Source organism: Canis aureus, chromosome 38, assembly GCF_053574225.1.
Source record: "Canis aureus isolate CA01 chromosome 38, VMU_Caureus_v.1.0, whole genome shotgun sequence".
Lineage (NCBI taxonomy): Eukaryota > Metazoa > Chordata > Mammalia > Carnivora > Canidae > Canis > Canis aureus.
This window is the reverse complement of record NC_135648.1, coordinates 15,757,662-15,783,794: the sequence shown is the minus strand read 5'-3', so window position 1 is coordinate 15,783,794 and position 26,133 is coordinate 15,757,662. Positions and strand designations below refer to the sequence as shown.

General features: G+C 31.9%; 1 protein-coding gene across 4 annotated transcripts in view; it reads left to right on the top strand.

Moving 5' to 3' along the window:
- BRINP3 (BMP/retinoic acid inducible neural specific 3) overlaps window positions 1-26,133 on the top strand; it is a 379,320-nt gene that overhangs the window by 11,985 nt on the left and 341,202 nt on the right. For all 4 annotated transcript variants that reach the window (XM_077887268.1, XM_077887267.1, XM_077887269.1 and 1 more), the window contains one exon: window positions 12,970-13,255. In XM_077887268.1, coding sequence (XP_077743394.1) covers window positions 13,020-13,255 — 236 coding nt within the window. In that variant the 5' untranslated portion in view covers window positions 12,970-13,019. The remainder of the gene's footprint in view (window positions 1-12,969; window positions 13,256-26,133) is intronic.

Sequence of the window (26,133 nt, the reverse complement as noted above, 5' to 3'; positions counted from 1 at the left end):
CCTGCCTCGTGTTGCTTGTACTGGAATTGCAGTGATTATTACATTATCATAGGAACTATCAAATAATTACAAGGATTATCCTGTGAATTTAATGATACCTGTAATCAAGATTAGAAAACAAGTTTAGGAGTCTGCTGACAATATTTATAACCATACACTCCTAGGTTAAGAACATTAGAACACTTTTATTTCCTTACAAATGAATGAAAAGTACCTGGAGATTATTATTTTGAAATTAAAAAAAAATTTCCTGTAGCCTAACAATCAGGACCTTAAAAAAAAAAAAAAACTTTAATAGTTTTACTGGACTTTATCTGTGACTTTAGAAAGTACACTCTTATTTGTATTTCCCCATATAATAACTTCTAATTAAATAGCCCTTTTCACCTTGTAGTCCTAGTAAACTCCAAGGTAAGTTTTGGTCCTATATAGAACAAGAGATTTATTGTCCATTTGGTTCCAAACTCCAGCATTTCTACACTTCAGCCCAGCATTATGTCTAATTCTTAAAATATATTAGTCTTTACATCAGTATAAATGACTTTACTGAATAAGTTAGTATTATAGTTTTAGCTTTCACCCAGGATCATTATTAAGAAATTTTTTTTCTTTAAAGATTTTATTTATTTATTCATGAGAGATATATAGAGAGAGGTGCAGAGGGAGAAGCAGGCTCCATGCAGGGAGCCCGATGTGGGACCTGATCCCAAGACTCCAGGATCACGCCCTGGGCTGAATGAAGGCAGGTGCTAAACTGCTGAGCCACCTGGAAGTCCCCAAGAAAAAAAAAAATTAAAGCATTTCTAAAACTTTGCAAAATTGTGACTGAAGTCATTATCCATAAAGGAAGGTGCAAAATGTTTATTGTCTTTTTATTTGCCTAGTACTTGCATGTTGTCCTTTTTAAAAAATTATTTCCTCAAATTCTCTTTAAATTTGCATGTATGTGACAAAATTCTTTTACTGACAAGAATTGTTTTTTTCTCCTACAAACCAGGATGCTTTTATTATCAGACTATACCAGAAAAAGCAGAATCTTATTCCTAGCTATAGTGACCATATTAAATACAGATGTCTGTAACCATTATTTTCATTCCAGTACTGTATGTAGATGTAGATTATTTGTTCTTTATTTTCAAATTATTTATTTATTTTACCATCGACTATATCCCCTATGCTGTTCTCTTCATCCCTGAGACTTATTCATTCCATAGTCTGAAGCCTATATCTCCTCTGTTTAACCCATCGCCCACTCCCACCTCAATTATCAGTTTTCTGTATTTGTGGAAGTGTTTCTGCCCTTTTGTTTGAAACCTTTTTAAGGTTCTGCATATAAGTGAAATACTATGATATTTGTCTTTCTCAGTCTGACTTCTTTCATTCAGCATAATATCCTCTAGGTCCATCCACATTGCCATAAATGGGAAGATATTGTTCTTTTTATGACTCTGTAATAGTCCATTGTTTTCTTTATCCATTCATCTACTGATGGGCACTTGGCTTGCTCGCATATCTGGTTATTGTAAATAATGCTGCAGTAGGGGCTCCTGGGTAGCTCTGTTACTTAAGCATTTGCCTTTGGCTCAGGTCATAACCCCAGGGTCTTGGATCAAGCCCCCCATTGGCCTCCTTGCTCAGGCGAGAGTCTGCTTCTCCCTCTCCCACTGCTACCCCCTTCTCCTATGTTATCTCTCTCTCAAATAAATAAATAAAATATTTTAAAAAAATAATGTTGTAATAGACATAGGATGCATATATATTTTCAAACGAGTGCTCTTATTTTCTTTGGGTAAATACTCTGTAGTGGAATTACTGGACCATATGGTATTTCTATTTTTAAACTTTTGTGGAGTTTCCATACTGTTTTCCACAATGACTGCACCAATTTGCATTCTCATCAACAGTGCAAGAGTTCCTTTTTTTCCATTTTCTAGCCATCACTTGTTATTTCTTATCTTCTTGAGTCTAGCTATTCTGACAAATATGAGGTACTATCTAATTGTGGGTTTGATTTTCATTTCCCTGATGATTAGTGATGTTGAACATCTTTTCATGTATATGTTGGCCATCTGTATGTCTTTTTTGGAAAAAAATATCTTTAAACTGTCTTCTGTTTTGCTGTTTTGGTAATCAAAGATACTGATTATAATACATTTTCAGAAGCATTTCTCATACTTAACTTTAAAATTAGATTTTGCAATCTAAATATGCTATTCTAAATATCTTGCATCTGAACTTTATTCTTTACTTTCTACTTTCCTTATGAATTAAAATTAAGTACAATCTGAATCTTACCAAAATATTTTGGTAGATAATCACTTATGTTGGAACACCAAGATATTTTATGTTTAAAATATAAAGATAACCCAAGCGACTCTTGAACTTTGGACTTTTAAGAATGATATCCCCTATATGCTGGACAGAATTAAGGACTGGAACTCATTTTGTCTTCATTTTTTCTAATCAGCTCTACCATTAGGTAGTAGCATTTAACTTCTTCTTTATTGGTAGGACAAGATTGTATTGACAGGATCAAGCAGGAGATTAGTTCCCTCTGCAGTATATACTCCTCAGAGGAATACTGACCCTCATTAAGATGGAAAACACTTAAAGCTGTAATTCACAGGCACTGTATTGCCTGATCAGCTAAAATAAATAATGAGAAAGACCCTCTGGAATATAGGTTTAGCAGAGTTAAATCACTGGAAAAATTTACTTCTCAGGATAATCTTAACTTATACAATCTTAACTTATACAACATGATTTAAAACAAATAAGCTTGGGCAGCCTCAGTGGCTCAGCGGTTTAGTGCTACCCTCAGTCCAGGGTGTGATCCTGGAGACCCGGGATCCAGTCCCATGTCAGGCTCCCTGCATGGATCCTGCTTCTCCCTCTGCCTGTGTCTGGGCCTCTCTCTCTGTGTCTCTTATGAATAAATAAATTAAATCTTTTTAAAAAAATTAAAAAGTAAAACAAATAAGCTCAGTTATTAAAAAAATAGAAAAAGAAACAACAATGCAGAAAAGTGAAAAAGTATAATAATAAAACACTCCTAACAGATGAATATAATGGCAATCTCTTGCTAGTTTAGGCAGACATAATGAAATAGTCCATGAATGAAAGAAAAAAAAAAAGGAAATTCAATTCAGTGCATGTTTCAAAAATTTACCATCTACATGACAGTTTGTTAAATATGGGGCCACAGGGATTACTAAAACATAATCCCTGCCAGGAAGTCCTTTATAAGCTGGTCCTATGAACAAAGGGGTTAAAAAGGATAATAGTAGCATATTGTGGAAATCAATCGGGTTGATAGTTATTTTAATAATTTTCAAACTAACATATTCAAAAGGATTTAGGGTAGTTATTAACCCACCAGGACATTTTAAAGTTCAAGAGGAATTGCTGTTTCAAACAAGAATGTATTCCAATCTTTTTTTTAGTTCCCGATTGGATAATCTCAGGTTTCTGTAATGCCTAGAGTTATATGGTATTTCTTCTACTTTAGGGATTATCAAAACATTTTTTGTCTTTTTATAAATTTGTTTTCGGTTTTTGAGGAAAATTGAAATAATTATCAGTGCATAAGAAAAAAAAAACTTTTGGTATAATTTCCAAATATGCCCGGTGACAAATTGCATGGCTAAAAGTCAGAATGACTTTTTTCCTCATTTCTGCACATTACTGTTCATTTCAACAGGTGCACAAAGGTAAAGCAATCATTTCTCTATGCTTCTGGTGGAGTACAGAAGAAAGAATGGCAAAATTCTGCTTACTTATATAGAAAATGGCACACATTATATAACATATACAAGATTTTATATCTTGATGAATTTCTTGACATTTTATTTAATAAAATGCCTAATTCTACTCTGTTAGGCTATTTAAAAATTCATTACCTTTAAATAAACAATATCTAGATTAACTGAGAACAATTTAAGGTCATTTGAAGTCTAGAATTCTAGAATATAAGTGCTATTTAACTAATGCCATAAATTAATACGTCATTACTAAAGCAATGATGTAAATCATTGCATAATGGAGCTCTTATTCTTTTATTAAACTGACTATATACGATATATAGGTCATGAATATTCAAAGATAATCCAAATTTATATGTATATAGTAAGATAATGATTACATTATCCATATATCTTAAAATATGTACACCAAATTAATACTTAAATTTGCTACTTTAGAAAAGCAATGCCTTTAAAATGACTTTCCTCATATCTAGGGATTTTTTCTGCCAAATAATACTATAAAATATATATATTTTGTTGTAGTCTTGAATTTTCACACTATTATTTCTTAAAATGCCACTTGATAATAATGATCTTCATATTCTTGTCATTATCTGGATTTTTGAGAACATAAGAAAACTGACATTAATTAAAAATTTATGATTGCATTTCAGCAAAATATTGAAATCATCTCATTCTACGGAAATTTTATTATGTTTCATATTTTGAGAACCAATTCGGTTTTACGTGTTTTGGATATATTTTTTTCTTTTGTAATACTATAAAGCAATTTATAATAAGATTGAGTCATTAAGCCTATTGGATTAATTTTGTAATTTCTCTGAAGAGCACATAGGTAAATTAAATCACTGACCATGATTATACTTCTTAACCCATTAAATAATACATATAATCTGGAAAAAGTTGTTTTCTGATTTTTTTGTTTAAAGGTACATATTTTTAAATACATGAAGATGAATCACATTTAGTTGATTAAATTATAACCTTCATTGAAAAATTAAATTAGGGGCAGCCCCTGTGGCGCAGCGGTTTAGCGCCGCCTGCAGCCTGAGGTGTGATCCTGGGGACCCTGGATCCAGTCCAACATCGGGCTCCCTGCATGAAGCCTGCTTCTCTCTCTGCCTTTTCCTCTGCCCCCCTCTCTGTGCCCCCCCCGATCTGTGTCTCTATGAATAAATAAATAAAATCTTTAAAAAATTAAATTAGATGAAGCAGATAGGCTTTGAAAATCTTTAATATGAAAACTTATATTATGAAGCCCCATAATACTCAGATAACTTGCATATAATAGACTGAGATAAAACTTCCTATTTTAACTTTTATTTTAATTTTCTATTATTTATATTTTCCACTTTATTTTATTATATATTTGTTAATGTTTTTTAAGGTGGGAAAGGGAGGGGCAGAAGAGAGGAAGAGAGAGACTCTTAAGTAGGTTTCAAGTTGGTGTGAAGCCAGATGAGGGCCTCAATCCCAGGACTCTGAGATCACAATCTAAGCCGAAATCCAGAGTCAGATGCTTAACAAACTTAGCCACCCAGGTGCCCTTATTCTCAATTTTAAAATTTTAGTTTGTTCAAGAGCATTTAATTAAATGGCAGCAAAAATCCTAATAACTTTGATCTGCAGTCAGTTCTTATTAGGTTACAGTATGGTGTAATAGGGGGAGCATGGTTTCAATTTGGTTTCAAAACTGTTGCCATTCAGTCCTTGCTTTGCTGCCTATTTATTTACCTTGAACCTCCATCATCTAAACAAGCTAATGGTGATAATAATATATACTGTACTGTATTGCTAGGAAATGCAATAAGGAAATATTGGTAAAATGCTTGGCATATCAAAGGAGCTTGATAAAGCTAATTTTGTTGGAAAGAAAATGAAAAGAGCATATCATATTCATCATTACTGTCTTTTTTTTTCTCTGATAAAATTTAGAAGGGTTTCAGTTAAAGTTACCCCTAGTATAGAACCTTTCAAAGGGAGAGTGGTAAGTTGTTCAACTGCTCTTTATATATTATTATTCTGTAAATTCAAGAGTGACAACATAGTAAAACATATACCGTGCTTATTAGTGAGAAGAGAATTTATGTTGTACTTTCCTTTGAACTCGTATTTGTTTGGTCTTTCTTTAGAAACTATGAATAAGGGATCATAAATAAAAAGATCCTGAATTTTCCACAATTATATGCATGATCATGATAATTCCTTATAATTGACTTCAAGCTAATAATTAATGATGCTTTTATATACTTACTTGTAAAGGTTTTTGAATATTAAGAATGCTCTGCTTTGATACTACTTGAACATGTCATTTATGTTCATGATTTGGACACCAAATCATTATCTCAGGACTCTATTTCCCTCCTTTCTCAACTCTAAGAGCTATTGTCATCTTGAGGTATAGCTCAGATACAGTCTTTTGTAAAGCTTTCTTCTTTCCACATAGAAGGAATTTTCTTAATCTTGCCATCCATATCACATTAATTACACCTCAATTTAGTACTTAATTATCATTTTTTCATTCACTCAACCACTACTTATTAAGCAACTTTATTTCAGGTACTTTGCTAACTCTATCTAGTTGTCATTAAAATAAGAACAATTATTGTCCTTCTAAAACTAAGTCTAATTGGAGGCAGGGGGAATATGAAAAAGTCATTATCTATACATAAATAAACAATATAAGTGGGCTATAATTGATGAAGTAAAGGGATCTTAAATTTGACCCAATCTCAAAGGGTCACAGAAAGCTTTGTGGTGAAATGACAGTTTAGTCTGAAGTTCAAAGTAGGTAAAGGTTGGGCAGGTAAAGGAATCCAATTGAAATAGTACTTCAGGTAGAATAAGTTGCATATGGAAAGACACTGAAGAAAGGGAGAAAGTGAGATGATTTTGAAGAATAAAATTATGACCAAAGCATAGTTGATGTTTGGTTGAAAATTGTTGTGGCATACGCAGCAGAAAGATTAAAATAAAGAATTCTGTAAGTGAAGATAATTTTATACATTATCTTAAGGAGTTTGGATGTTATCCAGAGGGCAAATGACACAAAGTCATAAGTTGGGGTAAAAGAGTTAAATGTTCAAAATTCACTTTATAGTGAGATAACTGTAGTAAAAAACAAAAACAAAAACAAAAAATTGGGGAGAGCCACATGGGTGTTAGGAAGACCTATTTTGAAGCTATTGCAGCAATCTAGAATAGAGGCTATGGTGGTAGTGTTGGGGGTATGTAATGACCCACTCAAGTAAAGTGGGTGTGAAAAGAAATGATAGATTTGATTCTTGGGAGGATCTTGGGGATTGATTTGATATATGCAATGAGAGAAGGTAGAGGAAAGGAAGATTTTGGCCTAAAACTCTGGAAGACATGGGGATCCCTGGATGCTCAGCAGTTTAGCACCTGCCTTCAGCCCAAGCTGTGATCCTGGAGAACCGGGATAGAGTCTGGCATCTGGCTCCCTGCATGGGGCCTGCTTCTCGCTCTGTCTGTATCTCTGCCTCTCTCTCTCTCTGTGTCTCTCATGAATAAATAAATAAAATCTTAAAAAAAATAAAACTCTGGAATACAGTATGGAGGTTCCTCAAAAAGTGGAAAATTATACCCTTTGATCCAGCAATCGCACTTCTGGATAATTACCCCAAAGATACAAATGTAGTGATCCAAAGATGCACATGCACTGCCATGTTTATTGCAGTAATGTCCACAATATCCAAACTGTGTAGACAGCCCAGATGTCCATTAACAGATGAATGGATAAAGAAGATGTGGTATGCATATACAAAGGAATACTACTCAGTCAACAAAAAATTGAAATCTTTCCATTTGATATGAATGGAACTAGAAGTATTATGCTAAGCAAAATAAGCCAATCAGAAAAGGATAATTATCATATGATCTCACTCATATGTGAAATTTAAGAAACAAAACAGGATCATAGTGGAAGAAGGAAAAATAAAACAAAACGAGAGAGGAAGACAACCCATAAGAGACTCTTAATCATAGGAAACAAAATGAGGGTTGCTGGAGGGGAAGGGGTGGGGAGATGGGGAAACTGAGTGATGGACGTTAAAGAGGGTATGTTATGTAACGAGCACTGGGTACTATATAAGACTGATGAATCATTGACCTCTACCTCTGAAACTAATAATATACTCAATGTTAATTAATTGAATTTAAATAAAAAAGATTTGGCTTACAAATTTGAATATATGTCATGTATGAGATAAGAAAATCAGAAAGAGAAAAAAATAGAGAATGTTGATTTTTTAGTTGAAAAAGAATTGGTTTCTAACAAGGATTCCCATAGGCCATGTGTTCTGCCTTATATAAAGCCATCACTTGATCGTAAGTTTCTGAGGATCAAAGCAGTATTTTTATTTCTATTTTTATTTTATTTTGTTATCTTTTTAGGATTTATTCATTTATTTTAGAGGAAAGAGAGCACGTACACAAGTACACATGAGCGGGAGGTATGGGAGGGGGACAGAGGGAGGGGGAGAGAAGATTTAGCAGACTCCTTGCTTGACTATAGAGCCCATTCATGAGGTTCCACCCCACAACCACGAGACATGACCTGAGTCAAAACCAAGAGTAGGCCCTTAACTGACCTAGACACACAGGTGCCCCTCAAAAGCAAGATTTTTTAATGATACCTGTCATCCTGCTTCATATCAAAATATATCAGGGTATTTTGCACATTGTAATGATAACTAATATTTACCTTTTTATTGTGGTTTTCTTTATTAGTAGTTCTACCAAAAATATATATATATATATAAACAATTACTACTTGGGAAAACTATTGAAAATTTACTGCTAGAAATATATTTTAACTCTCCATTCATTTACTTATACAGTTTATTTAGCAGATATTTACTTCAAAGCTAATAGTTAAGCTAATAGTTATTCTAATATATATTATTTGATATATGGTAATATAATAATAATATGCTATATATTTTAATAGATTCTGAGAGTATGTAATACAAATATATTTATTTTATAATAATAAAATGATTGCAATATTTATGTTTTGTAGAATAATATATATTCCATTAAACTATTAAGGAAGAATGTTGCCTTTTAATAAATACAATCATTTTGGGAAAAGGAGACTTTATTTTGAGGACATTTATTTATTTATTTATTTATTTTTTGTTTGAGGATTTTTTTGAGGATTATTTATATTTACAAACTCCAATATTAGTGATCATGAATATTAAAGAGCTATTCCATAGAGCAATGTAGCAATCTCTGAAGATGAGGAATTTGGAAAATGAATGTATGACCTGGAGCAAAAAGTCAATTTTCCTTAGATGCTTTTTCTACACAAAAAAATAATAAAATAAGGATTGAGAAATAGTGAGAGTATAAAATGTGGTAAAATGTAAATAATTGGTAGCTGAAGGATATATGTGTTTACTGTACAAGCCTCTCAACTTTTCTGTGGGTTTTAAATTTTTAAAATTAAGGGAAAATACATCTCTTTGATACAACTATTTTATGAAGCTTCTTTGCATATTTAAGATTTTAAATGGATTTCCTTAAGAAACTATTTTGAACATGCTAGCAGCAAAAATCAATTCAAATACCAATCTAAAAGAAGAAATCATATAGTATGCAAAATTAATTGTTCAACAAATAGTAATAATTAGTATTGAATATTCAACTAGATAGTAGTCTAAAAGATGAACCTCTATGACATGACACACCAATCTAAAAGGTATTAAGTTGAAGTCAATAATTCATAATTTTCTTATCTTTGTAATTTCAGTTATACTAGAAATTCATTTGTAATATTATAGAAAATATTTTCTAAGTTCCAATATTTCATGAATTTCAAATACATATGATAAGTTAATATTTTACGTAAAAATAATGTACTGTCCTCTGGAATAGGATAAAGGAGAGTCAATGAAGAGAAATATTTTGTTGTGTTTTTTTCTTCCTGACATTTTTGGGTATTTGCAAGTAATAAAGTTGTGTGAGTTGATAAGTTCCCACGGAACTTTATTTGGTGAGAATTTGTTATAAGAAAAGGCCATGTACCAAATATCCATCATATAAACAATGTGATATTTTCTTCCTCTTAATTTTTGGAAAAGAAAAATTTGATCAATATTTTTAATTAAATAATGCTTTTTAATTAAATGTTGCTTTTTAAATATGACCTTAATTTTTTGCTTTTTAAATGTTTTTGTTGTGGTTTTTTTGTTATTCATAAAATACACCTTTACATATTTCAGAATATACTGTGCATGACATTGTAGTTTCCTTAGTTGGCCTCTTAGGAACTTAGAAATAGTAAATTCAAGATTATTTTGCCATTTCCTTATACTCCAGGTAGTGAAATTGGTGAATTCACTTATTAGTTTAATGATTCTTACTTTCATTCATTGGACCTCATGATTTCCCTTCTTTAGTAATATCTCTACATGTAGCTGGTTATCTCAGTAGCGACCTGTGAGATTTCTCAAAGGGACCTTATTCACTACTTTTGAAATTGGCAATCTATATCATAAACTCATCTCTCACCCGAGGACAAAAACTGTTATTATTTCAAACCAAATAAAGGAACCAATTCAGGTGGTTCAGTAATATTTTAAAATTTACTACTCATTTACAAATGTACATTTGCCTACTTTCATAACAAACTAGATGAATGGAGTCTTTTTTTTTTTTTTTGTGAACATTGAATCTAATGGCCATTTGTCCTAAGGATTTTGAAAGCATACATTCTGGCCTTAATGTATTCTAACTCTACTTTTCTCCCTGTTTTGTAATTCTTAAAGGCAGTGTCTTTAAGATGGCTTGAGTTGAAATGTCTAGTAGTGTAGTTTGATTATTGTTCCTGTCTTTTAAAAGACCTTATAATTGTAATGATTTCCAAGAGATCCCCCAAATTAGTGTAAATTTGGGCAGGATGAAATTCTCATAATCTCATTGCTAATAAACTTTCTTTCAGGGAAACCCACGGCTGAACAGAAGTAGGAGCATGCACCCAAATTAGAAGTAGAAGAAACAGAAATAATTAAAACCTAATTCCAGTATTTTTAGGTAGTTCCCCCACACATAACATAAAATCTTTCCATTTTCCTCTGTGTTAAGATTAGAAAATATGCTAACCATGAAACTTCTTTAGCACATTTGGTAAAGAAAATAAATACAATGGTTCTGGGCAGTATACTGAAAAATGCCACCAAACGTCATTTGTATACTACTTTCTTAATGCTGTGTATCTTACAAAATCATGAGCTGCAGCAGAAAGAGCTAGTTTTAATTTTATAGTATATAATTATATGATTTGATATCAGCATGGAATATACTTTGAAGCATTCCTAATGTTCTTCCAACATTCTAGTCGCTGTTCTAAGTGCCTACATAAGAAAATATAGCCTTTTTGCAATAATGATTAAATGTTTCTGGTTTGAATATATTTGATCAACAGAAAAAATGTGTTTAACAAAGGTAAATATTTATTAGTCACAAGTGGACTATACCATACAATTAAACATAGTAATAACTGTTTATGAATATAAGTGAAATATAATAATTTTAAGATAAGTGGTATAGTTCCCACACAAGAAACAAAATATAAAAGTATATATTTTCTTTATCAGCATTAGAAATTCTGAATTGAATCATCTGACAATGCCATATTTATACAAGTAATTGATGGAGGCCTGGAAACTCCCAACTGATATTCCAAAATCTATTATATGATGTTATAATTTATGAATTTTTAAAGTGTCTTGACTTGTAAGACTTCCTATGTTGTTTACAAAAGAGGCCATTGTTTAATCATCACAATAGAGCAACTTTCATGATTGGGGCAACTCATACAGTATGTGGACATTAGTTCTTCTAATTGTGTAGTGTCTATGACTGGATCTGATGACCTAGGTCAGTCATATTGTATCATTGGTTGAGATATTTTATAGTTGTAAAAGTATTGCTGTATGCCTTTCCTATATAAATAGTTTAGGATTAAATTATGCATTATAGGATTATAACTAGAAAGCAGATTAAAAATGTCAATCGCCCTATCCAAACACCAAATATGGCAACCATTATAATTAAGATATTTTACTTAATACGTGCATTTTGATTCCTTTCTAAAGAGATTTTACTGACTAAAAACTCTCACAATCATACTTTTTTATTAGTCAGAGTTTATATACTGTACAGTTCTATGTGCTATAAATAATGATAATCGAAAAGATTGGTGAAGATGGAAAGTAAAATTGAATTCAAATATTTGTAGAATATTTTGTGTAGTATATAGATACTGCATCATCTGCTCTGTGTAAAATCATTTATATTATACCACATTGGGATTTCATTTCTTGGTACTTTATTTCTGAATGCTTATGAAATTAATGTATGTGGTTTCATAGCTTATGTATAATCTGCATTGTCTTAGTTTTTGTGTGTATTTGAATTTTGTAGGTATGCCTATTTATCTCATGAATATGACATGGATGCACATTAAAGTTTTTTAAAGGTCCTAGAAATAGTTTATTATTATTCTGCTTTAAAAATCTGGGAAGTTTGTCCCTAATAGATGAATAATGGAAAAAAATATCTGAGAAAACACATAGACCTTCCCTCCCACTCATCACCCCCACACATCCATCCATCCATCTATCTATATATATAGATGGTAGGTAGATAGATAGACACACATACATAAACACAATAATTTATTTATGTATTATTAAGCCCTTAATTTTATTCCATTTTGGTCTCATATTATGGAAATGACTACCTGAATATCTTTGATTCATTTTAAAGCATTTTTTCTAGAACAATTCAAGTAAACAATAAAATACACTTATATTACAATGTATTACACAATTCATGAAATAAATAAACATATACAATATTTATTTTGAAAGAGTCCAATGTCATAAACATCTAAGCAAAAAAGAAGAAGTATTCGTCAAAACCAATTGTGGTTGTACGACACTGTTATGACAAAGTCTGTTATGACTCAGTGACCTATTTTCCAATGAATAAAAAAGGAACATAGAGCTTTCAAAAAATGAAATTATTTTGTTTTACTGATTATTCACTTTTGCTATCATCTAATTTAACACAAATGATACTAGATTTAAAAAGAAAGGAATTTGCCACCTCAGCACCTTAATTGCTAGAAAAGAATCTTCTAGGGGCTAACTAATTGCCTGTGTATTTTGTCTAGGTGTTGAGGGAAAGCTAAGAGAATGAAGGCTCTAAATCCCCAGTGGAAGCATGATATGGCGGAGCAGAGCTGGTGCTGAATTGTTCTCTCTGATGGCTCTATGGGAGTGGATAGCCCTGAGTCTTCAATGCTGGGTTTTAGCGGTTGCTGCTGTTTCGGATCAGCATGCCACAAGCCCCTTCGACTGGCTCCTCTCTGATAAGGGACCCTTCCATCGTTCACAGGAATACACAGATTTTGTGGACAGAAGCCGGCAGGGATTTAGCACAAGATACAAGATATACAGGTATGAAGCAAAGGGAAAGCAATTATAGAGATATCTTCCTTGAAGGTTGTGTGTAAATAAGTTTCTCTAAGGGAAAGCTTCAGATGGGAAAGGGTTATTACCAGAAGGGTTATTATTTACCATTCACAGTAGTACTGTTTTCTTGCTATTTAAGAGTATTTCTTATAGATGTAACAAACTATTAAAAACAAAACAAAACCAAAAAGTAGTAATGGTGACCAGTTGTGCATCACTCTCAAATTGTAGGAGTGTCACATTTCTTAAAGTAAATTCCAATTAACTGTGAGGCTGAGTGTATAATTTTAAATAGCTAAATTTTTAAATGAATTTTCTTGAGATTCTTTTCTACCTTATATCATGCTGTGTTATCTTTTTTTTTTTTTTAAGCTTAAATGGAAATGGTATCTTGTACTAGTCACTGAGAAGTTGAGTCACCTCATTCTTTTTCCCCTTAGAGGTAATTGTACGTTCAGAAGCTGGAGAAAATGGCAATGGATTAAAAAGAAGTAGCAGATAAATGTGACATGATAGCAAAGGCCAAGAAAAAGGAGGGGATTGAGATATATGGCCTTTAACTTTTACTGTTCTTATATATTTGAATATAAATAAGTTACACAAAAGGAGTCATATATTAAATCCAACAGACTGCCTGCTTCTCCCCAGCCCAGCAAATCCATTAAAGAGAGGAGTGTACAAATGGTTGCCTGACTGGATTAGATTGTATTGATCCTTGCCATAAAGAATGTTTTATGTAAAGTTATCAGTCTGGTTTGTTTCTGCATGATAGGAATTCACAATTCCCAGCAGTTGGTTTAGCATTTATGTAGAAACAAAACTTAGCATTGTATTTTTGTGTCTGTATCTATGTAGATACTGTTACATAAGTATTTTATTTTATGTTGTATGTGCAGCAGAGGGCACTGTGCTTCTGGTCTGTATGTAGTCTTTCACACAGCATTGTGAGAAATTTGTTAAGTCCTATCAGCAATGCATATTTACAGAACAGACTGAAGGTACTGAACAAGTTCCATGAAATCTCACTGCTCTATGTGTGCGTGTGTATGCGTGTGTTTAATAAGAACTCCCTTAGTCTAAGAAGCCAGAGCACAGTCACAAGTCTATAGAAAGACTTACCTTAATTTTTTAAAAATGACATGACAAATATTAAAGATTTTCTTTCTGAGATGCAGAAGGAAACAGTCAATATAAGATGATTCTAGCTTTATTCCGTTTTACATGTGTTTGTTGGTTTTGCCAGATTCCTTTACAAATTATGTGGAGCTACTTGAATTTAAGATTGTAAGAATGTCTAATTAGTTTCAGCATTCTGCAAAAGGTTTTTTTTCAGTCTGTCAAACAATTTAATCCAGAGCATGTCTCCAGGATCTATTGGCATCTCTATTGGGAGTTATGAGGTGTTGTATGGCGTGTGATTATTTGGTTCAGCTTATTGGTCAGTGAGCTGTGAGTTGAAAACATGGCTTGACATGTCTTTAGAGGTTCTAAGTTGAATCAAAGAGACATTATTTGGATCACCATAGTGAAAGGTAATGAAAAATAATGCCTTGGGATGTTGCCTAGCTCATATATTCCCTTTAGTCTGTATGGCACTATATTCTTAAAGATCTTCATTAGCCCTATATTTCTCATCCTTCCTATCTCTTTGCCTTTGTGGTTTGGATAAACACGTATGGGACTTGTCTGTTTATAAACAGTGGAACATCGCATCCTTCCCCCTGTGTCCAGAGCAGGTTTTAACTAATGTTACCTTTGAAACTTTACTTAATGGTGCTATATTCGTTGATGGTTGCTATACGATGACCACTATATTTATGAGGATTTCTTTGTGTCAGAACGGTAAGATATTTCATCTATTCAACTAGTACTTACCTAAATTTCAAAGAATTCTGCTCACCTATGCATCCAATATAATGGATCAGTGTTTTTTCTGGTGAAGTTAACTTTATTTCTGAGCTGTTAGAAAATCTCAAATCCAAGGATAAGAATAGCTTTTGATTGTTGTTGTTTTACTTTAAAAAATACTTGTCTTAAACAATAATTATTAGAGAATTTATCTTTTATCAATGTTTGCCCTGAAAGATAGAATTTGCATTTAAGTATTCTATAGCTGGAAAATCAATATTTTTTTCCATATTAAGCACTAGATTAATCGTTTTGAAAGACCACATAAATTCAAAAAGTGATCAGCCAAATTCTACTAGTGTTTACTATTACTGTCATAAGCTCCTTCATGAGGGGTGTTGCATTGATATAGTTTCTGAAAGGCACTAGTTCTACATGTAAAACATATTAAGCCTGTTGAAATAATTAGGTCATATCTCTTTCAGTTGTCTTCATTTTATCGCCTCCTGCAACATATTTTTCTTTTCACCTCAAATATACAATAGTAAGATCATAACCCACTGAACATTTTTACTAGGATCATAGTCAAGGCTTTGAGGGAAAAAGTGCCATTATTTTCATGACAAAGTGCATTTTAGGCAATTAACAGGGCTTATATTTGTATTTTTTAAGATTTTATTTATTTATTCATGAGAGACACCCACAGAGAGAGAAAGAGAGAGAGAGAGAGAGAGAGAGGCAGAGACAGAGACACAGGCAGAGGGAGAAACAGGCTCCATGCAGGGAGCCCATGTGGGACTGGATCCCGGCTTTCCAGGATCACACCCTGGGCTGAAGGGGGCGCTAAACCACTGGGCCACCAGGGCTACCCTTATATTTGTATTTTTAAATTAGAATGTTATAATTATAAAGAATTTTTAGATTTTTGTTCTGAAACAACACTATGACTTAAGAAATGATTATTTTGTGAGTAGATTATTGAATTGAAGGATCTAGAATGACTCTGCTAACACTTGTTATTTGTTAACCCTAAAAGTTGGGTTTTTAGCCATCTTTCCCTCTTAGCTGAAGATTGATAATAGAACCTAAGCATAGGCATTTTAAGTACTCTAACTTTTAGAAAATGGGCTATGCTTGGAGAAAGTTTGTCCAGTAGAAATTCTAGAATAGCAGCACACCTAGATCCTTAATAACTTGGAGCCATGTCATTGGTTATTGTGTTCTAGAAATAACCCTTAGGCAATATGGCCACCAGCAAATGCATAGTTTCTTCCAGGCCTGGAGATTCTCATTCATTTAATAAATTATAAGAGCTCTGGAAAAGGGACTCACTTTTAGTAACTCAAACAGGGTTATCTTAAATCACAGCTATAAATTCTATGGTCGTATGAGGTGATTTTTATTTCTGTAAAGGAAACATTTTACATATGTAGATCTTCAAATATGGTGATACAAAATAAAAGCCTTTTTTTCTTTGCCAAACTTCTACTATTCTTTGTTTAAGCACATGTGCAAGTGATTCATAGGAAAAATGATGATGCTTTTCTTATAATCTTCCAAGATAAAATAAAAATGTCATATTACTCATATTACTACAACTTAGTTACTTCCTCGAAGTAATTTTTCAAAACCAAATTTAAGTGAGAATAAGACACAATTGAAATAAATGCTGTGCCTTATTGGTCTTCATGGTTATGTTCTCTGAAAAAAAAATATATTTAAAAATGGCTTGCAAAGGACAAGATAGTCTCGAAAGATAAACAAATGTATGGACATTTCATATATGACAGGGGTATATGAAATAATGTATGGGAAAGGGTGAGTTTCTTAATAAATGGTGTGCAATTTAGGTAGCCATGTGAGGAAAGCAGAAATCAGATCACTTCCTCATACCATATATATAAATCTACTTTATATTGGAATAAAGATCTACATAAGAGAAGCAAAAATGTTGTTTCTAGGAGATAACAGAAGAAAATCCTTTCATGATATTGGGATATATAAGAATTTCTTAAAATACCAGCCATTAAACCTAAAAAAATACTGATCAATTTAGGTATGTTAACATATATACAGTAACAGGAACAAAGCCACCAGTAGCAGCATGGATGAATCTCCAAATCAAAATGTTAAGTGAAAGAAACAACACAGGAAAATTTGCACACGATATGACCCTACTATAAGAAATTCACTAAACTAAATTATATTATTTAGAAATACATATGCAAAAATGATTGATAAACCTAAAGAAAAGCAAGGAAAAGACTATAACAAAAATCAAGATAACGATTATCTCCATGGTGAGGTAAGAAGGATAGGATTTTTATTGTAGAACATGAGGGATTTCTAAAGTAATGACAATACTGAATTTCTTAAAGTGGGTGATCATTATACTGGTGTTCTTTAGATTCTAAATACTTGTTTTAGACAGTTATTATTTTATATTTCACAATACAAAAAATTTTAAATGTAAGTAAATATTGTGTTAACCTTGAATTGAAAACTTGAAATCCTCAAATTAAGTAAATTAACTCTTTCCTTTGAATTGTTCTCAAATTCAGTATTTATTATTAAAGCTTATTAAACTCCAATAAATTTTATAGAAATGTTTAGTTATAAGAACAATAGATGCTCCATTATAGTTTCATATCTTTATATGTATTCATTCATGTAAAGTAAAATTTTTTATTGTTTATTGTTTACAAAGACCTTCCATATTTTTATATGTTATTTTTTTCTATAGCCTTTCAGTGAATGGCATTATTATTTTTTACAGATTTTATTTATTTATTTGAGAAAGAGAGAGAGCAAATGAGTGCACAAGTTGAAGGGATGGGAAGACAGAGAAGTGGACTTCCCACTGAGCAGGGATCCTGATTTGGGGACTTAGGACTCTATTCTAGGTCTTGACTCAGGGCTCAATCCAGGACTGTGAGATCATGACCTGAGCCAAAAGCAGATGCTTAATGGACTAAGCCACCCAGGCACCCCTCATTGATGGCATTATTATAGCAATTTCAAAATGATAACATTCAGAGATTTTAAATAATATATCTACATCAACAAATATTAAAAACTTATATTTCTGATTCAAAGTCAATGACCATTTTACTAGAATTAAAAAACAGAAACAAAAATAAGTCCTCATAGATAATGGGCTAAATCTTTTTGATAGTCAAAACCCGAAATCATTGTACCACTCTTGTTTCTATGTTTGCATGTATTAAACAGTTTTGCTCAATAAGTATATCCTTCTGTCTAACATGTATTCTGTTGCAAGAGACCTAATAAAATTGTGTAAGATTAGCCATGTAAGGTTCTGCATGTAAGGTTCCCAATGTATCTAGCCTTCCCATCTCAACCACCTTGTGTATTATCTCCCTCACTAACTTTGAGCTTGTCCACCCATGTTGCATCAGTTGATGTGACATCAGCAAATACAATGCAGGCAAAATCTTATGAAGTGCTTGTGTCCTGGGCTTGCCCTGAATCTTATCTGAAATTACTCTGTGATGAATTTTCCTCTAGACCAATAGAGGAGCCAAGGCTACATGGAGCAGAGAAGAACCGAACCAGTTGATGTTCTCTGGACCTGATAGGTATCAGATAGAAACAATCACTGGACAAGTAATAAGGCCATTTAAAAATATTCAGCTCAAGCTGAATATTTCTACCAGAAACCTGAAAATACATGTGTAACCTAGTCATAGGAATAGAACCATTTTGCTGGGCTCAGACATTTATTGCTCATTCATTTACAGAATCATCAAAACAAGCAAAACAAACCAAAAACAACTTGTTTTAAGCCTCTACATTTGGTGAACCTTTCCATGTACCACATGTAATTGATGAAAGTATTCTTCATCAGGAATATAAATTAGACAGGTATTTATTAATGACATCATAAATCATATAAAATGGTAAAGATAACATTTATTATAAAAAGCTGCTTTATTTAAGAATGCACACATTTTAAAAATAAAGACTAAGAATTCTGGCTAAAAATGTCTTCCAAATAGCAATTCCTGACACAATCACTTTAAATTTCCCACTAAATTATGAGGAATTCATGGAAGGAGATGAGGTTGGGAGGAAGATGAAAACTCATATCAATGCAAGAACAACTATAAAGTTGATACACAATTTTCTGCCAATGAAAGGCATTTCAGTAGTTAGGAGAATCAGTGATTAGCAAACACATTTAAATGCTTAAGATCGAGGAAGCCAAATAGTTTTGACTAATGTCATACTTAACCTTAAATCTAGTTAGGTCCTACATCATTATCAGCTACCTGCTGAGAAACCCAGAGTTGGCACATAGTAAAAACTGTGCAGCCCTCTTTGTTGCAAAGACTCTGCTTTGTGATGTAAACAGAGTATAAATAATTGATCTCTCTTTTTTCTGGTTTTGGAATTAAGGTGATGCTGGTCTCATAGGATGAATTTGGAAGTACTCCATCTCTTTCTATCGTTCCAAACAGCTTTAGTAGAATAGGTATGGTTTCTTCTTTAAAAGTTTGATAGAATTCCCCAGGGAAGCCATCTGGCCCTGGACTTTGGTGTCTTGGGAGGTTTTTGATGACTGCTTCAATTTCCTCCCTGGTTATTGGCCTGTTCAGGTTTTCTATTTCTTCCTGATCCAGTTTTGGTAATTTGTGGCTTTCTAAAAATGTGTCCATTTCTTCTAGATTGCCTAATTTATTGGCGTATAGCTGTTCATAACATGTTTTTAAAATCGTTTGTATTTCCTTGGTGTTGGTAGTGATCTCTCCTTTCTCATTCATGATTTTATTAATTCGAGTCTTCTCTCTCTTCTTTTTAATAAGGCTGGATAATGGTTTATCTATCTTATTAATTCTTTCAAAGAACCAACTCCTGGTTCTGTTGATCTGTTCCACAGTTCTTCTGGTCTCGATTTCGTTGAGTTCTGCTCGAATCTTTATTAACTCTCTTCTCCTGGGTGTAGGATCTATATGCTGTTTTTTCTCTAGCTCCTTTAGGTGTAAGGTTAGCTTTTGTATTTGAGTTCTTTCCAGTTTTTGGATGGATGCTTGTATTGTGATGTATTTCCCCCTCAGGACTGCTTTTGCTGCATGCCAAAGATTTTGAATGGTTGTATCTTCATTCTCATTAGTTTCCATGAATTTTTTAATTCTTCCTTAATTTCCTGGTTGACCCTTTCATCTTTTAACAAGATGGTCCTTAAACCTCCATGTGTTTGAAGACCTTCCAAACTTCTTGTTGTGATTTAGTTCTAATTTCAAGGCATTATGGTCTGAGAATATGCAGGGGACGATCCCAATCTTTTGGTATCGGTTAAGACCCGATTTGTGACCTAGTATGTGGTCTATTCTGGAGAAAGTTCCATGTGCACTTGAGAAGAATGTGTATTCAGTTGAGTTTGGATGTAAAGTTCTGTAGATATCTGTGAAGTCCATCTGGTCCAGTGTATCATTTAAAGCTCTTGTTTCTTTGGAGATGTTGTGTTTAGAAGACCTATCGAGTGTAGAAAGCGCTAGATTGAAGTCACCAAGTATAAGTATATTATTATCTAAGTATGTCTTAATTTTGGTTATTAATTGATTGATATATTTGGCAGCTCCCACATTCAGGGCATATATATTGATGATTGTTAAGTCCTCTTGTTGGATAGATCCTTTAAGCATGATATAGTGTTCCTCTTCATCTCTCACTACAGTCTTTGGGGTAAATTTTAGTTTATCTGATATAAGGATGGCTACCCCTGCTTTCTTTTGAAGACCATTTGAATGGTAAATGGTTCTCCAGCCTTTTATTTTCAGGCTGTAGGTGTCCTTCTGTCTAAAATGAGTCTCTTGTAGACAGCAAATAGATGGTTCCTGCTTTTTTATCTCTTTTTTTAAACTGTTATTTAAATTTCAGTTAGTTATCATTCAGTGTAATATTAGTTTCAGATATAGAATTTAGTGATTCAATACTTACATGATTTCTCTTTTCTTACCATGTTTGGAAATGGTAGTTCCCCAAAATAATATGATAGATAGAGATGTGCAAGTTAAATACGACCCATATATTATGTGGGACATACTTACACTAAAAAATCCATTTGCTGGTTATTTAAATTAGAATTTAACTGGTTGTAATTTTTTTTTGCTCTAGCTGGTAACTTTATGAGGAAAAGAGATGCTTACCGACATTCAGATTATGTATCAATGACAAGGACTCTCAGAAGTAAATTAGAAATAAAAAGAGAGGGGATCCCTGAGTGGCGCAGCAGTTTGGCACCTGCCTTTGGCCCAGGGCGCAATCCTGGAAACCCGGGATCGAGTCCCACATCGGGCTCCCGGTGCATGGAGCCTGATTCTCCCTCTGCCTGTGTCTCTGCCTCTCTCTCTCTCTCTGTATGACTATCATAAATAAAAAAAAAAATTAAAATAAAAAAAAAAGAAAAGAAATAAAAAGAGAAAAAAAAAAAACCTCTGAATGTAGTTAATAGAGTCTCTCATGTACTTTTCTTGTTCACCCTATCAGAGAAATTAATGTCAGGGGAACTCCTGCATTAGATGAAGACAACTATACACCAGTGCATTCTCTAGTAACCTAAGATTGAGTGGGAAAAAGTGACTCGCATGTTGTCTTTTAACAAAAATCTGTGTATTGATAGAGCTCTCCATTCTATGTCAGATAAATGAAATAAGACAGTAATAGCACCTTTGGGTTTGCAGTGCATGACAGAGTGCCTGCCACATTGTAGGGAGACTATGCTCACAGAATGAAGAAAGGAACAAATAAAAAAACCTGCAGAACAAAAGTAATAAAAAATTACCATAAGAATTCAGTGGAAGAGATGACGTCCTTATGACTTCCCCCTCAGTACACACATATGCAAGTATTGCATACATGTACACTTTATCTTCTCTGTCGGTTGTAAGAAACCGTGAAATCTACAAAACAGAAGAGATGGTTAGGAAAAAATAATCTGAAAAGAAAAGGGTATTGGGTAAGGTAGCATAATAATGCAGGTAAATCAAATGCAGCAATAAGCATAAAGCCACATTAAAGACCATTACTCACAGTAAGTGTAAGAATTGAGAGGATGGTCATGAGATTGCATGGAAATATTAAAATATAATTCTTGGAGGATGCAATATTTAACATGAGATATCATGATTAAATCATTTAAGTCTATAAGCTCAATTATAGAAATAAATACCTAGAAGAAAGGCCATGTTAAAAATAGAGCAAAATCTTAAAAAAAAAAAACTTTTTAAGTAAAGAATCAAAATTTATATTTATTTCAATTATGAAAATAGAAACTGGAAAGAATAAGTTTCAATGTCATTACAAACCTTAAGGGTAGCAAGTGGTAGACACAAAAAGCATCATACATATCTTAAAACTTACTGCTACATATAAAAAGTAAAAAGAAGACAATGATAAATATAACTTAAGGCAAGGTGATTGCAGAAAAACTAAACATATGATTAGTGTAATGAATGTATATATTTCAAGGTCTAAACATTAAGACTGTATTTAGATTTTTTTAATATGCTACTTACAGCAGTTGCCTAAAACAAAATTAACCCTAACATAAAAGCCAAACAGATGATCAATTAATTCTCTTATAATAGTACCTAATAAATAATATATTATACTAGACCTTCTAAAAGAAGTTAAAAAACGTTAACTGTCACATGAAATTTTAATCTACTATATTTATTCTTCATAGATGAAATAGATTACCACACCAAAAAAATCAGTATAAGAGTGGGAAAAAGCAGATAACTTGAGTATTGAATCTAGTGCAATTGTATAGAGTGCAATATAGAATTGTACATAATGAACATGTAATGCTAAACATGTGATATACTTCTTAAACACATATATGAGATATTTATGAAATTTTATTTATTTTATCCACACAAAAATTTTAAACACAATGTATCTCCCTACATTTTAGAGTTTTTAAAGTCTTACCACATAGCCTTAAGACTAGTTATTTTGAATATACATTTAGAGAAATTCTTTTAACTATTTGGTCATAAAATTTAAAATTCAGAGAATTAATGACAATAAAGATGATTTTATTTTAAAATATATTTAATATTCTGAGAAATTCTCTCATACTTTTTTCAGATACAAAGTTAAATAAAACAAACAAAAAACTCAGCTCCAAAACTCCAAAATAGAAAGTAGAGCTCAAATGATTTCTCTGTAATTTTACTTTTTTAAAATAGAAACCTGTGGAGTATAGAGACTACAGGTAAATTTATCAAAGTGTTTGCTTTACTTCTGGTTGGAAAGTTCTATAGATTTTTTTTTTCATTTTTCTTTAATAAGTATGTCTGATTCTATGATCAGACAAGTTACTTAATGCCATTAAAATATTAAGTGAGACATACTTGAAAAATGACTTCCAAATAATTAACGATGAAATTATGAGAATTTACTAGGATTATTTAGATAAAAGTTAAAAATAAAGTTTAAAAGGGGAAAACTCTTTGAGTTTTTGAGTCTTTACACTTCTTTTTGAAGCAATTATAATAAAACTTTATATCATAAAGAACTATAAAATAAGTCAGCAGTGTTTAATGGAATAAGGAAAAGAAGAGGTGGAAATAAATATTGTGTTTTCATTATGTGATTGTACTTTCTTTTTTTTTTTTTTTTATGTGATTGTACTTTCATATGTGACTTCATTTAATCCTCCAAATAACCCTCATATAATGACTCCCATTTTACAGCTTAACAAATAAAAACAAAACTGTTGTCCTTCAGTTTACTCATAGTATTCCTAAATGTCTCTTTTCATTGTACTTATGCTACTGCACTAAAATCACGTGTTGACTCCTTGAACTGTAAATGCCTTCAATGCAGGCCTTTTTCATCTTTCTGATTTATTTCTATATCATTATTATTATTATTATTATTATTATTATATCTATATTATTCTATTTTTATATTTTTATTTATGTTTATATTCCTGGATCAAGCCAGTTGTACACCCATCAAAGACGTCAGCTTTACATTTGGGACTGCTTGGTTTCAAAATCAATGCTCATGCCATTGAAAAGATCCCCTCTTGACTGTAAGTAGGGAGATATGAATTGTTTTCTATCTTTGTTACTAACCAACGGTGCTACCTCAGATTTATAAATTAATTTCTCAGACTTCAGTATCCTTTTTTAGTATAGTTAAGGGTGCACTAGATATCTAAAGATCCTTTGAGTTATAAAGTTTTATGCTTGTAATCTAAAAGTGAAATGGGAAAATTATCAGAACACATAGTTAAGCATTAAATTAAAAAATCAGCTATGGTTAATTCTGCTAAGTGTATTATTCCGTCTTTTACAAAGTCGTTTATAGATACTTTTTAAGGAGTGTATCTGAGAATCTTTCATATTACTCTGTTTATGCATACTTAAATAGCAATTTTGTAATAATTCCCCCCCACATACCACTCAAATTCTTTTCTATTTCCCATATGTTCTACTGAAACTGTAATGGAAGGAAGCTATTTTTCCTAGTTGGTTGACTTTCTACAAATCTTTGCACTAATCTGGCAGCACACTTTACAGTGCAGTGACAAATTAGGGAGAGTGTTCTAGATAGTGATTTTATACATAAATAACCTAAATTTATTTGCTTTTGATATTTATCAACAACTCTATTTAGTTACATCTCTAATTTTGAGATTAAATCATATAATAAATTTAAAATTTTATTATTTAATTATAATTCACAACTATACATATGAATTTCTACTTTATCTCTCCTTTAGCTGTCATTGGGAAAATTTTAGTAAGAAATAAGATAGAAATATTAACTTGAAGGTTTAGGAATTATAATTGATGTTCCGAAAAGCCAGTTCCTAAAGGAGACTGCATATAATCTAGTGATTATAAATAAAAGGCATGCTTTGTCATAATTTCTGTAATTTTTAAGTAATGATTTTTAGTCTAATAGTGCATTCATGTTTGTTGCTATTAAAATGAGCAAATGAATAGGACTGCCAGTTTACACAATTATTTACAGAACAGGAAATAACAATGATGATTTTTTGGCATTCAAACAAAGAATTTATGATTTTGCCCTCTCTAGTTCCACCTTACCGAAGACTTCAGTGGTCATTATCTCTGTGGTCATCTTCCAATGAAATCACCAAAATTATCAGTATTGTTTTCTTTTGGTATCACTGTTTGGGGGCTTTTGTATTGTTAATATGTATTTTTAAAAATCAAGCATAATTTCAAAAATACAAGGTTTAAAAATTGAGGGGAAAAAACCTGAATAATCCTTTTTCTAGGCTTTTTTATGCCTACTTACAATGGACTGTTACTTTAAAAAATCACTTGCATTATATTTCTCATTGTAAGTATGAAAAGGTCTTAAATAACATTTATTATGCCTTTTTCTGCCTTAATATAAAGTAATTAAGGTAATTGCTATTTAATTATAATATTGGGAAATCCAACTTTTAAAAAGTTAGTGAAAAGATTAAGATTATGATATTATCTCTTTTACTTTAATAAGCATGTAATGTGAATCATAGTAGAAGATTAGATCCTCACCTTCAAATTGTACTTTGCAAAAGTTAAAGCTAAAATTTGTACTGAGTACTCATTGTTTGTAATAGGTTTTATTTAATTAATATCTATAAGTAGGCTATTCTTTTATAGAAGTAGCACATTTAAAATTTTGGGAGATACTTTTTCTATAAATTGCTTATTTTTCCCATTATTTTCAATTAGAATCACAATTCCATAATCTGCCTTAGGAAGTAAGAATTATCTATAAAGTTCATTCAGTTGAAAGAAGAGCCTTACCATCAATTAATTAGTAATATTTAACCAAGAAATCTGCCTCTCAGACTGAAATGACATATAATAATATGTAGATGTTCAATAAATGTGGTTAAAAAGAATTACACGAAGGATGTTCATATATATACTTTTTATTGAAGTGTATTTGACATACAATATTATATTTCATGTGTGGAAATAGTGATTTCTACAAATCTCATTATGAAATGCTCA